The 13,639-nt window shown below is 35.5% G+C and overlaps 1 protein-coding gene across 2 annotated transcripts in view; it reads right to left on the bottom strand.

The window, feature by feature from the left end:
• The window catches only part of trappc9 (trafficking protein particle complex subunit 9), a 258,472-nt gene that overhangs the window by 130,541 nt on the left and 114,292 nt on the right, over positions 1-13,639 (bottom strand). For both annotated transcript variants that reach the window (XM_048203094.1, XM_048203092.1), the window contains one exon: positions 4,992-5,110. In XM_048203094.1, coding sequence (XP_048059051.1) covers positions 4,992-5,110 — 119 coding nt within the window. The remainder of the gene's footprint in view (positions 1-4,991; positions 5,111-13,639) is intronic.

A 13,639-nucleotide genomic window follows, 5' to 3' on the forward strand; every position in this document is an offset into this window, starting at 1 on the left:
TATTTGTGTAGATTATCATTTTTAAATTTAAAAATGTATATTGTTATGACACATTTCTACAGTTTAATACTGAAAATCTGGGACAACGGTAAAAGTATAAAATCTATACATACTGTAGATATTTTAAAAGTAGCAAAAACAAATTATGAAGACAAAAATAAAAATGCAAAATTGTTATGTGACCTTCATATAATGGAAAAAAAAGAATACAAATTCTGCTATTTTTAATAAAAATCAAACCCTAGGACATAAAAATGCTTAAATTTGAAGAAACACCCATATATATTTAATAATAAAAAATAAGTATAACAGTAATAATACTGTCAATTTCTCATAACATCAATGTAAAAAAATAGTGATGCAGTTAAGCAAACACTATTGTTCAAATGTTAGGGTCTGTAAGTTTTTTTTTAATAACACTTTTCAGTAAGAATGCATTAAATTAATCAAAAGTGAAAGTAAAGAGTTTATAATGTTACAAAATAGTTCTATTTCAAATAAATGGTGTTCTTTTCAAATATTCATCAACGAATTCCTAAAAAAAAAAAAAAAAAAAAAAAAGTATCATGGTTTTCACAATAATATTAAAAAGCACAACTGTTTTCAACACTGATAATAATAAGAAATGAGCAGCAAAGCTCTCTCTCTTCTCGAACACACACAAATACTCTCTCAGGTATCTGACCCTAATCTTCCCTCTCCAACAGCCTCAATCCGATATTTATTATTGTGCTCGACAAGCCCAGCAGTGCAGACGGGATTCTCTTTTTCTACTTTATCGCCCCACAGTCCCTGCCAGGACAATGAGAAAGAGAGGTGGAGGGGAAGGACTGCGCTGGAAACAGCTGAGCTGCAGACTTCTCTTCACTGTTAAGCCGTTTGGAGATAGTGAGGGCCGGGACACCGTCTCTCTCTCTCTCTCTCTCTCTCTCAGTGGACAGTGTTGATAGGGTTAGGAGAGGGGAAGTGAGTGAAGACACTTCCTGTTGTGAGCCGCAGTCGGACGCTGTCAGTCAGGCAACAGAAGTGATTACCTTCAGTTTGTCCGGATTCAAACAGTTGAAGTGTCTCGGGCTGGGATATATCCTGCAGCGTCGATGTGACCTGTCACTCAACACTTTCTCCTCTCATTACTTCTTCCCTGTTCATCTTGTTTCAATTCAGGATGCATCTGTATTCTCTCACCCCGACATCCTCAAACTCTTTCTGTGTGCTGAAAACGGCACTGAATTATGCAGTGATGACAGGAGGGATGGAGGTAGATGGATTGTCAGTCTCATGGCCCGACCGCACTGACAGTGATTTTGTCACTGGAGGACAGCGGGTCGCTGTAATGACGCTCGCTATTGGGCGAACCTGAGGCTGGATGTCCTGATGTTATTGGTGTGCTGCTTAACTGCAAAAATCTTTTTAAAAATGTGATCGCAAATTAGGTGAAAATCACATGTAATTTAATTTGACAACAAATTCGTTTTCTTGCCTCTTCAAATTAGCTTCCTGAAGTGAAAATTACTTTATGCCTAAACCAAGAAAAAAACAATTTGCTAATAGGGTGAGACAAAATAAACGCGTTTTCTTTGGTGTGCATTTTACGTCTAAATATTTCGATTTCTCTGAAAAAAAGGCTTATCATCATATGCGCTGTTCTTGTTTTAAGGATGTTTAGATATTTTTATTTTTATTTTTATGAAATAAGACAAAAATACAAATAAATTTGTTTTTGGAAATGAATGACCTCTAGTCTTAGTGCAACTGCAGATTAATGTCAGTGTGAACAATGCTTCAGATGATGGTCCACTCCTCCATTACCAATTAGACTGATTATATCCCTTCCACCTACCCTCATTATATAAAATAATAGTATAAAGCAGATAAACTAAACATGAGAAATGAGAAATTTTAACAACATTAAAAGAAAGAAGGAAACAAACGAAACAAAAGTCTGATTAAATACAAATCTAAATCCACAAAGCATCTCAAAAAAGAGCACATATAAACTAAAATATCACCAACAGGCCTACTTCAACAGCGCAAATCTGACTTCTACTACAACTTATGGACTTCAGCACCATGGACAGACACATATGCTCTCTCATACACATACTTCAGCACCATGGACAGAGACACATACGCTCACTCACACATACTTCAGCACCATGGACAAGGACTCTCTCTCTCTCACACACTCACACAAACTTCAGCACTATGGACAGAGACCATATTGGAGACACGCCTGCAAACCACAGACAGATGTAAAGGGAGAGACAGTCACTGAAGATCACAATGGCTTTTTTCCAACTGCTATACAGGACAAAAAACGTGATTCAACAAAAGGGCCAAACAAAAGGTAATTTGATATGTAGTGCACACTTACGCAGATAAGACTTATTCACAATAGTGCAACATTAATCCAGAAGTAAAAACTCCATTCATTTTCTCCATAGGGAAATGTATTTTTTATCAATAACTTGTAAACCTTCAAAGACAAACTTACTGTGAGCTACAAGGTTGCTAATCGATGGTATGTGCTTCTGTTGGAGAAATTAGCCTGCATTATTTAGAATGCAGAAACTTAGTTTTAAAATAATCTTGTTTAACAGCTAAATACGTGGTGAAAATCCACATTACCCATGCTGCTGTCCAGAAAATTCCACAAATAACAGTCAAAACAAGCAAAATGCGCCAAAAATATTTTGTTAGCTCCGCCCACTCTCATGAAGCACCACAAATTATGTAATCCCTACACTCACAAAATACTTCAATATTTGAATATATATGCATACTTTGCAATAAACTACATATGTGACCCTGGACCACAAAACCAGTCATAAGGGTAATTTTTTTTGAAAATTGAGTTTTATATATCATCTGAAAGCTGAATACTTTGTTAGGATAGGATAATATTTGGCCGAGATACAACTATTTGAAAATCTGGAATCTGAGGGTGCAAAAAAAAAAAAAAAAAAAAAAAAAAAAAAAATTTGTGAAAATAACCTTTAAAGTTGTCCAAATAAAGTACTTAGCAATGCATATTACTTACAATAATACATTTTTGATATATTTACTGTAGGAAATTTACTAAATATCTTCATGGATCAGGATCTTTACTTAAAGGTGCCCTAGAACTTTTTAAAAAAAGATGTAATATAAGTCTAAGGTGTCTCCTGAATGTGTCTGTGAAGTTTCAGCTCAAAATACCCCATAGATTTTTTTTAATTCATTTTTTTATCTGCCTATTTTGGGGCATCATTATAAATGAGCCGATTCAGGGCTACTGGCCCTTTAATTCTCGTGCTCCACGCCCACGGAGCTTGCGCTTGCCTTGAACAATGCATAATCAAAGTTTACACAGCTAATATAACCCTCAAATGGATCTTTACAAAGTGTTCGTCATGCATGCGGCATGCATGCGTTGGATTATGTGAGTATTGTATACTGTTATATTGTTTACATTTGATTCTGAATGAATTTGAGGCTGTGCTCCGTGGCTAACAGCTAATGCTACACTGTTGGAGAGATTTATAAAGAATGAAGTTGTTTATGCATTATACAGACTGCAAGTGTTTAAAAATGAAAATAGCGACGGCTCTTTTCTCCGTGAATATAGTACGAAACGATGGTAACTTTAACCACATTTAACAGTACATTAGCAACATGCTAACGAAACATTTAGAAAGACAATTTACAAATATCACTAAAAATATCATGATATCATGGATCATGTCAGTTATTATTGCTCCATCTGCCATTTTTTGCTATTGTCCTTGCTTGCTTACCTAGTCTGTTGATTCAGCTCTGCATAGATCCAGACGTTCTGCCCTTGTCTAATGCCTTTCATAATGTTGGGAACATGGGCTGGCATATGCAAATATTGGGGGCGTACATATTAATGATCCTGACTGTTACGTAACAGTCGGTGTTATGTTGAGATTCGCCTGTTCTTCGGAGGTCTTTTAAACAAATTAGATTTATATAAGAAGGAGGAAACAATGGAGTTTGAGACTCACTGTATGTCATTTCCATGTACTGAACTCTTGTTATTTGACTATGCCAAGATAAATTAAATTTTTCATTCGAGGGCACCTTTAATATCCTAATGATTTTTGGCATAAAAAGAAAAATCGATAATTTTGGCCCATACAATGTATTGTTGGCTATTGCTACAAATATGCTCATGTGACTTATGACTGGTTTTGTGATCCAGGGTCACATATATATATATATATATATATATATATATATATATATAGATGTATTTCGAGGGTGTAAGGATTGCATAATTTGTGGTGCTTCATGGGAGTGGGCGGAGCTAACAAATTATTTTTGCACATTTTGCTTGTTTCGACTGTTGTTGGCAAAATTTTCTGGACAGCAGCATGGGTAATATAGTTTTTCACCATGAATTTTGCTGTTAAACAAGATTATTTTAAAACTAAGTTGAAATAATGCAGGTTGATGTCTTCAACAGAAGCAAATACCATCGATGAACAACCTTGTAGCTCACAGTAAGTTATCCATAAATATGCTGTTCGCAGTGCATCATGGGATTGTAGTTCTTTCTATCACTAAAGGTGTTAAGTACACAATCTTGCGCCTTTGTATTTATGTCCAGTTTTCAAATACTTATTTACTTCAAATCAAAGATTGCAATGTTATGATTCTCCTCGTAGCTGGCTGGCTTGGTTCATGGCTTAAAATGCTTTAATGGAGATTTTTTTCTGAAATCCTTATGAGAGAAATGAATGGAAAAAATACTTCTGGAACCAACAACACAGAAGAAGTGGGCGGGCACTGTTACACTCTATAAGACTTGAATGTGGGCGGAGCATTTCAGTGTGATGTCACAATTAGAACCCAAGTAACCATCAAAACAACCTCACACCTACCTAGTACACTAACATGTGTCCTACAGTAATGAAGTATAATATAGCTCTACAGCAGAGCGTGGGCAGAAAAATAAAGCGTGCATAGCTCGAGGACAGAATTCCTACCTTGACGTGATTGTATTCGTTCTTGTTGGCGTCAGTGCCGACTGGTTTATTTTCGGAGCGTGGCTTTAGGACCTGCCGCAGCGGGCTGGAGACGGGCAGACCCGTTACACTGATACCATCTGAAACCACACAACAATACCCATTAAACATACGGCACACATGAACACAGCAGCCAGAGGCCTGAGAAACAGAGAGCAAGGAGGCAGAAGGGGAAGTGGAAAGAGAGATCACTATCTTCTATGACTTATGTGAAGAGGGGACGCTATTATACAGCCATAATTCCTCACATTCAGAGGCTGTGAACATTGCTCAAATGCGTTCCTCTCCACCTCTCTCTCCATCCACCTTTCTATCTCTCAGCGCATCTGTTTGTCCGGTGTTTAGTGCTCGAAATAAAATTAAAATCCATAACGTGACAGTTTGAAATATGATGAGGTGGAAAAGCTCGGTAATAAATAAGGCGAAGGCGTGCGTCTGCTGCAGTGGATCTCTGGAACACACTCAGGTGGATAAATTTTATCTCTCCAGCACATACGGATAATGGAATAAACTTATAAACGCACACACAAATTCATTCAAGCAAGTAACATCCTGGGTTATTTTTAGAAACGGGACATAAATATGACGAATGAAACTTTCATCAACACAGTCTTAAACAGTGCCGACTGCAGGAATGGCCTGAAAGCCTGCAAGAACATAAAAACACAAAACTGAAGAACACGAATGTGCAACATCAGCTGCAGTAGGGATGGCTGATATATGACACATTCATGATATATCTGCAATTGTTTTTCTGCTTATGTATAATTAAGCAACATTGTGATGATTTTACCATGTTATTTGGACAATATGTTTCTTATAGATTGTGTCAGTATCGTTTTGAGAGTACTGAAGGATTACTTCACTTTAAAATTAAAATTACCCCAAGCTTTACTCACCCTCAAGCCACCCTAGGTGTATATGACCTTCTTTCTGATGAACACAATCAAAGTTATATTAATAAATATCCTGAAGTATCCGAGCTTTATAATGGCAGTAAATGGAACCAATGAGTATGAAGCTCAAGAAAGTGCTTCCATCCACATCCATCCATCATAAACATACTCCACACAGCTCCGGGGGGTTAATAAAGGACTTCTGAAGCGAAGTGATGTGTTTGTGTAAAAAAAAAAAAAAAAAAAAAAAAATCCATATTTAACAAGTTATGAAGTAAAATATCTAGCTTCCGCCAGACCGCCTTCCGTATTCAACTTAAGTTGCGCTTTTTTTGTAAGTTGTTTTCGTAAGTTGAATACGAATACGAATAGATGAATACTTACTTTCTGTAAGTTAAATACCAAACAGATCTCACCCCCAATTTACTACCATAGTAGGAAAAATAAAAACTATGGTAGATCTGTTTGGTTCCTGACATTGTTTCAAAAATCTTCCTTTTTGTTCAGCAGAACAAAGAAATTTATACAGGTTTGGAACTACTTGAGGGTGAGTAAATGATGACAGAATTTCCATTTTAGGGTGAACTATCCCTTTAATTGTCCTGTATCACTTGGAAAATACATTATAGTGCTGGGCGGTATGACCAAAAATACATATCACGGTATTTTTCAAAATTACATCGGTTTCATGGTATATGACGGTATTTTTTTACCCTATGCATGACCGGGCGTTAACCACATTTTCTACTGATTGAGAGAGGAAGTACTGCAGTAGATTGACTAGAATGCCCTGTTTTATGATGAGTCATGATGAGTGAATACTGTAGAAAAATTCCACACTAGAGTTAATACAGGTTTACAAAGCCCCACAAAATGATGCTGTGGGGAGACAACAACCAATAAAATTGACACATGAATATTAAAATATGACCATGGAGAGACCACCAAGAGTTGAGGGCACCTTAAGCATTTTAAAAATCTAACCCTATATAACAACAAACTGCCAAAACGAGGGAGAACTGCGGAAGAACATTTAAACTGTCTAAGGATATTTTCAGTACATTTAAGAGCACTACAGTCTCTGAACAAATGACACACGTAAGTTTAACACAGAAAGAATAAAGCTGTTAAATTTTTGCCCATTCTTCTTTGAATTGTCAGTCTATTTATTAACTTACATCGTCTTCTGTGTAGCAGAATAACCCATCGTGTCATCGCGGTCGTGATCAGACGTACAGTTCAGTGTCCTTTGCATAACGTTACATTTCATTTGAAGAAGACGTGATGAAATATGTGTGCATACACGCTGATGGTTCATGTTTAGAGCACTAGAGTATATGAAATACAGTACAGTCCAAAAGTTTGGAACCACTAAGATTTTTAATGTTTTTAAAAGAAGTTTCGTCTGCTCACCAAGGCTACATTTATTTAATTAAAAATACAGTAAAAAAAACAGTAATATTGTGAAATATTATTACAATTTAAAATAACTGTGTACTATTTAAATATATTTGACAAAGTAATTTATTCCTGTGATGGCAAAGCTGAATTTTCAGCATCGTTACTCCAGTCTTCAGTGTCACATGATCCTTCAGAAATCATTCTAATATGCTGATTGCTGCTCAATAAACATTTATGATTATTTTCAATGTTGAAAACAGTTGTGTACTTTTTTTTCAGGATTCCTTGATGAATAGAAAGTTCAAAAGAACAGCATTTATCTGAAATACAAAGCTTCTGTAGCATTATACACTACCGTTCAAAAGTTTGGGGTCAGTAAGAATTTTTATTTTTATTTTTTTGAAAAGAAATTAAAGAAATAATACTTTTATTCAGCAAGGATGCATTAAATCAATCAAAAGTGGCAGTAAAGACATTTATAATGTTACAAAAGATTAGATTTCAGATAAACACTGTTCTTTTGAACTTTCTATTCATCAAATAATCCTGAAAAAAATATTGTACACAAATATTTTATACAATTGTACACATTAAATGTTTCTTGAGCAGCAGATCAGCATATTAGAATGATTTCTGAAGGATCATGTGACACTGAAGACTGTTGTAACGATGCTGAAAATACAGCTTTGCCATCACAGGAATAAATTACTTTGTCAAATATATTTAAATAGTACACAGTTATTTTAAATTGTAATAATATTTCACAATATTACTGTTTTTTACTGTATTTTTAATTAAATAAATGTAGCCTTGGTGAGCAGACGAAACTTCTTTTAAAAACATTAAAAATCTTAGTGGTTCCAAACTTTTGGACTGTACTGTATGTCCATAAAAAACTTAAACACACTCGCTCCGGCCTATATATAATATGATCCTTGTGGAGAACGTTGTTAATCTCATCTCGAGCGCTCGCGCGCAGTTTGAATTCTCTCGCTGTAATCAAGCGCGCCGTGAATCCGAAATCGTCCCCTATAACCTCAAATAGGGCATTATTTGAGGCGACAGCCATTTGTAGTGGTGTCCGAAACCATAGTGGACGTTATTGAGTGCACTCATTCAATCTCACATTGCACCGCAATAACGAGTGTACAGCCGATGTAACGTTAAACACAACAGCTGTCCAAATTCACTCACTCGTTTTCATTCACTCTTTCAAGTGAACAATAAAAAGTGGATAACGTAGGGATAGTGAATGAGGCTTTAGGGGGTGATTTCGGACTTACCATAGGCTGTGATGCGATCTCAGCTGTGCTCTCACTACAGTGCAACAGTGAAACGGGACGCTCTCAAACAGTGACGGGCTGCGCCGCATTCCGAACGTTGGTTAAGCAACGCATACCGGTATTGCGGTATCATCAAAATTCATATTATAACAAAAATAAATACCGGTATTTGGTATAAACCGGTATACCGCCCAGCACTAATACATTATAGTCAAAAGGTTGCAAAAAACTGAAAGAAAAAAAAACAACAACTAATAAATAAAAGTTTAAATAAAAGCATTTAAAAGCATAAAAGCATGAATAAAAGCTATACTGAAACATGTAGGTTGCATTGCCTGCCACACAGAGCCATTGCTCTAATGAAGGTCTTTCTGTTGTGGTGACATTTCTGAATTTGACCTGCTTTGACTCTGTCTGAGGGAGAATAATGAGGGTAAATTGCAGCGTTTGTCGTGCACAAATTGCTCTCTGTATCTCACGCAGATGTTTCAATACACTCGGATGGATTCTGACATTCAACAGAGGAAGAAGAGCGGAAGAGACGCCAGGTGAAAAGTGCATGTATGGAAATGCGGCTCATCACTATTCTAATAGAAACGCACGTCTGTAGAATAGCATGCGGTTTTCACCTGAGCCACAGTCATCTTCCAAATGCTGTCTCTCTGCTGCTTAGTAAAAGAGAACTGCACACAGAAGCACACATCAGGAGAGATCTGGTCAGTATGCGTGTTTTACCACCCGAAAGGGAAGAAGAGCTTGATCAATCATTCGACACAGACAACTCACGGTCCTCATTACGAGTCCCATGGCATCTGAAATGACATCACTTCCCTTCAAGAGTGTCTGACACGATATGTCGTAATGTCTCCTGCTAACTTTACAAGTCTCAGACGCCCAGACACTAGGTCAGAGCTAACAGAGTGACATGAGGTAAAAGGAGGGCAGAGCTAAGAGAGCAACACGTGATCAGAGAGGGTGGAGCTAAGATAAATATGAAACTCTAGAAGGCGCAGGCTTAGAGCAAGCAATCACGTCATTACCGCATGGCACACGTTTATTTGCCTCTGCTGATCCTGCAGCCAGTGAGATTGTTTGATCAACATTTAAATAGTCTGGTTCATTGCTGTAAGCTAGTCCTGCAGCACACTATCAAGAGTTCCTCTGAAACCCTCCACCTCCCCCAGCTCCACCTGCCTAGATCTGTTACGGCATTTATGCATATCTATTTATCCCTTTAAATCAACAGTTATCAGTTCTGCAGAGTACATGCAAATGAGCTTAAGAGCAGATGAGGGCGAGGCAAGGAAAATAACAAGACAGAGTGTAAGGGTGAGGCCTAGAGAGTGAAATGGGAGTGTGATGATAGACAGGTTACATCAAAAATATAATCAACAGTGTACTAGCATTGCAGTCTTGATTCTTTTTCTGTCATATTTTGATTTTACCCTTTCAAAGCATGTAAGTGAAATTAAAATAAAAAGTCTCTACAGGGGGTAAAGGAGCTCAATATCAACTCAAACGATCCACCTAATGTACGTCCTGAGCAGCCAATGATTAACAGACGTCATTTATTTCCTTGCTTAAGTAAAACGCAGCGGGCCGCTTCGCACTGAACCCTCAAAATGTGGTGCTCAGCAATAGCCAAGCGTTACCCAATGAGGCTAGCGAGTTCATCCCTACGTGACGGCGTGACATCATCCGCACCAGGGCTCAGCGGTCGGCTGACGTCCCGCATGAAGGGTAAACGCTTACCTCCAGCGAGCTCTCAGTGGGGGGAGCTGTCCAGTTTAATGGAGCCGCTCTCCTCTCTCATTATGTTGTTCTTGCGCTGACATTTTAACATTCAGGCACTAATGTGTTTAGTCTGACTGTCTGGCCCTCGTGCTCTGATGGGGAGACGATTTATAGAGGACGGATGAATGAACGAACGAACGAAGCGAGCGGCGTGTTAAAGAAACCCTCGTACGGATTGAACCCAACGGCCTCCGGAGAGGCAGACAGAGCATTGCATCACAGTGATGACATCACCACCATCCCAGCATGAGTTATGTTGACAGGAGAGATGGAGACAGACACTGAGAAAGAGATGGAAACATAAAAGGGGCAAAGAACAAGAACTGAAAGACTTGTATGTTTTTCATAAGACATTTTTTTTATGAATCAGTTTGAGTGAACTCATTCATTATCTGAATCAGTCTAACTCATTTACTTTTTTAATTGGTTGGTTATTGCCTGGCTGGTTACAGAGTTAATGACAAATATATTCATTAGACCTGTAAAAAAAAAAAAAAAAACTGTTTTTTTCCACATTCAATATGACTATTATTATTATTATTATTATTATTATTATTATTATTATCAAATAATGATATACAATAATAATAATGATTTTTTATTGTTATATATATATAAACTACTATATATATATATATATATATATATATATATATATATATATATATATATATATATATATATATATATAAATAAACTACTATATATATATATATATATATATATATATATATATATATATATATTAGTGTAAAATAATATTTATATGTATTTATTTATTTATAATAGTATGTAATGTTATCATAATTATTATTATCATTAATATTATTATTATCATATTATTAATAGTGTGCCACTCATATATATATATATATATATATATATATATATATATATATATATATATATATATATATATATATATATATATACACACAGACACACACACACACACACACACACACACTAAATAAATGTATTAACTGTAATAAAACTATTGTAGTGTAAAATGAAAAATTAGTAATTCATAATAATAATAATAACAATAATACAAATAATAATAATTTTATTTTATAGAATAATAGTACAACTACAATATTAATATTTATGGTTGTCTTTCGTATGTTAAACTGTAGAGCTTTTATTTTGGCAGAAAACCATTGGGAGACTCTAAATCTGTTGACAAGAGATTCATAAACAATGGTTGCCGCATGTTGCATTTTTAAATGCATGTTAGTTATGCTGAATATCCAACCAGTTTTTTTCTCAGAGTTACGATATTCATGTGGGTCATATTTCAGTTCTGAAAATTTGTATAAATATGGAAAAATCACATCCCTGATGTTGACTTTAAAATAGCATGTAAGCCACTTCGTGCAAAATATGCAACACTGGGGAAGTCTCGCATTTCATTATGACATCACAATGGAGAGAGGGATGAGGAGCCAATCAGAGATAAGGAAATGCCACATCAAACCCTTAAAACTTTGAATGACTTGTTTTAATTGTTTATACAGTTAAAAACCACCATGATGAGAAAACTAATGTCAAACAGTGCTAATATCACCACTAAATAACAGCAATAATGTATTATCACCTGCGATAACATCAGCAATGTTTACAATTCACTGCCCTCTACACGCTGCCCTAATAGAACGGGATTTAAGCTGTCTTATCAGCATAATTCAGAGAAATTATTACTTCAACAATAATTAAAACATTTTAGTGCATCAGAGGAGAGACCCCGGAGAGGAGAGAGGAAGGAGGCTGTTCATCTTGCACCTGTTTGTAATTCAAGCAGAAACGTAGCAGACAGACGCACACCGCCACTCGTCTGCGACAGTCTGCTCTCCTCATGTCTCATTATTATTAACATGTGCGTACAATGAGACAAAGAGAACCTGGAGGACGTTTCCAATTCTCAGAGCGTGCTCTTTCGCAGCTCAGCAGAGGTTGCAAATACATTTCAATGGCATTTCAACTTTATTCTCAACTGTTGACATGCAGTAGAATAAAAAGCTGTGAAATTGATGTGGATAGCAGATAATTTGATCTTGAAAGAATTGGATGAGAAATTTTGGAGGTCATATTGAGAATTAACCTTCATCTTTTGAGATAAAAGTTTAACTTTTTTCCCTTTGAAGTCCATTTATTCAAACAAATCTCCAAAAAAAAAAAAAAAAATTATATAATTTTTGAGAGCTTGATTACAAAAATAAAAGTCTCACCATAAAAAGCCATGTCCCAAGCACACAATTACAATGTTTTCATTATAATATTATGTAGCTTATATGACAGACTTTGCTATACATTGCACTTAACTATCCCTATCCGTGCATCCCTAAGCAAAACAGTAATATTTTGAATTATTATTACAGTTTGAAAGAACAATTTTTAGTTTTAATATATTCTAAAATGTAATTTATTCCTTTGATCAAAATTTAATTTACTCCAGTCTTCAATGTCACATTATCAGAAATGATTCTAATATGCTGATTTGATGTACAAGAAACATTTCTGATTATTATCAATGTTGAAAACAGTTTGTGGAAACTGATACATATTCTTTAATGATTAGAAAGTTTAAAAGAACAGCATATATTTGAAATATAAGTGCCTTTACTGTCACTTTTGATCAATTTAATGCAACCTTGTTGAATAAAAGTATTAATTTCATTCAAAACTTACTGCTGCCAAACTTTTCAATTTTATAGTGCACATGTGAATGATGATTGGTGTACTAAAGAAAAAAAGTATGATATGACATTAAGCAAATTTGGGTAACACTTTACTTAAAGCCTTTATTTTTAATGCTTCATTAATATATTCATAATATAATGCATTATTATCTTCCCATAAATAATTGTAACCAAAGTTAAAATGCATTCTGAAATTTGTTGTTTGTCATGTTTTAATGCATTTTACTTTATAATGCATGTGTTCATTGAATAGATAATGTATTAGAACTGTGGTTACAATTATTCATGAGACCATACAATGCAATACAAGATGCATTACAAGGCATAATTAATGCATTAAAATAATTTTATAAAGGACTTTAAGTGAAGTGTTACCTAAATGTTCTCCCCATTTCATCTCACTGCTGTCTACAACTTCAGATAATGGTGATTTTTCCTTCTCAGCGAGCATGAGAGGGGCATTAAACAGAGGCGAGACAGAAAGAAAGGAGGTATAAGTGTAATATAGCCAGGAAGGAATAAGATGTGAAGAGGAA

The sequence above is a fragment of the Megalobrama amblycephala genome, linkage group LG9 (assembly GCF_018812025.1).
Source record: "Megalobrama amblycephala isolate DHTTF-2021 linkage group LG9, ASM1881202v1, whole genome shotgun sequence".
Classification (NCBI taxonomy): Eukaryota; Metazoa; Chordata; class Actinopteri; order Cypriniformes; family Xenocyprididae; genus Megalobrama; species Megalobrama amblycephala.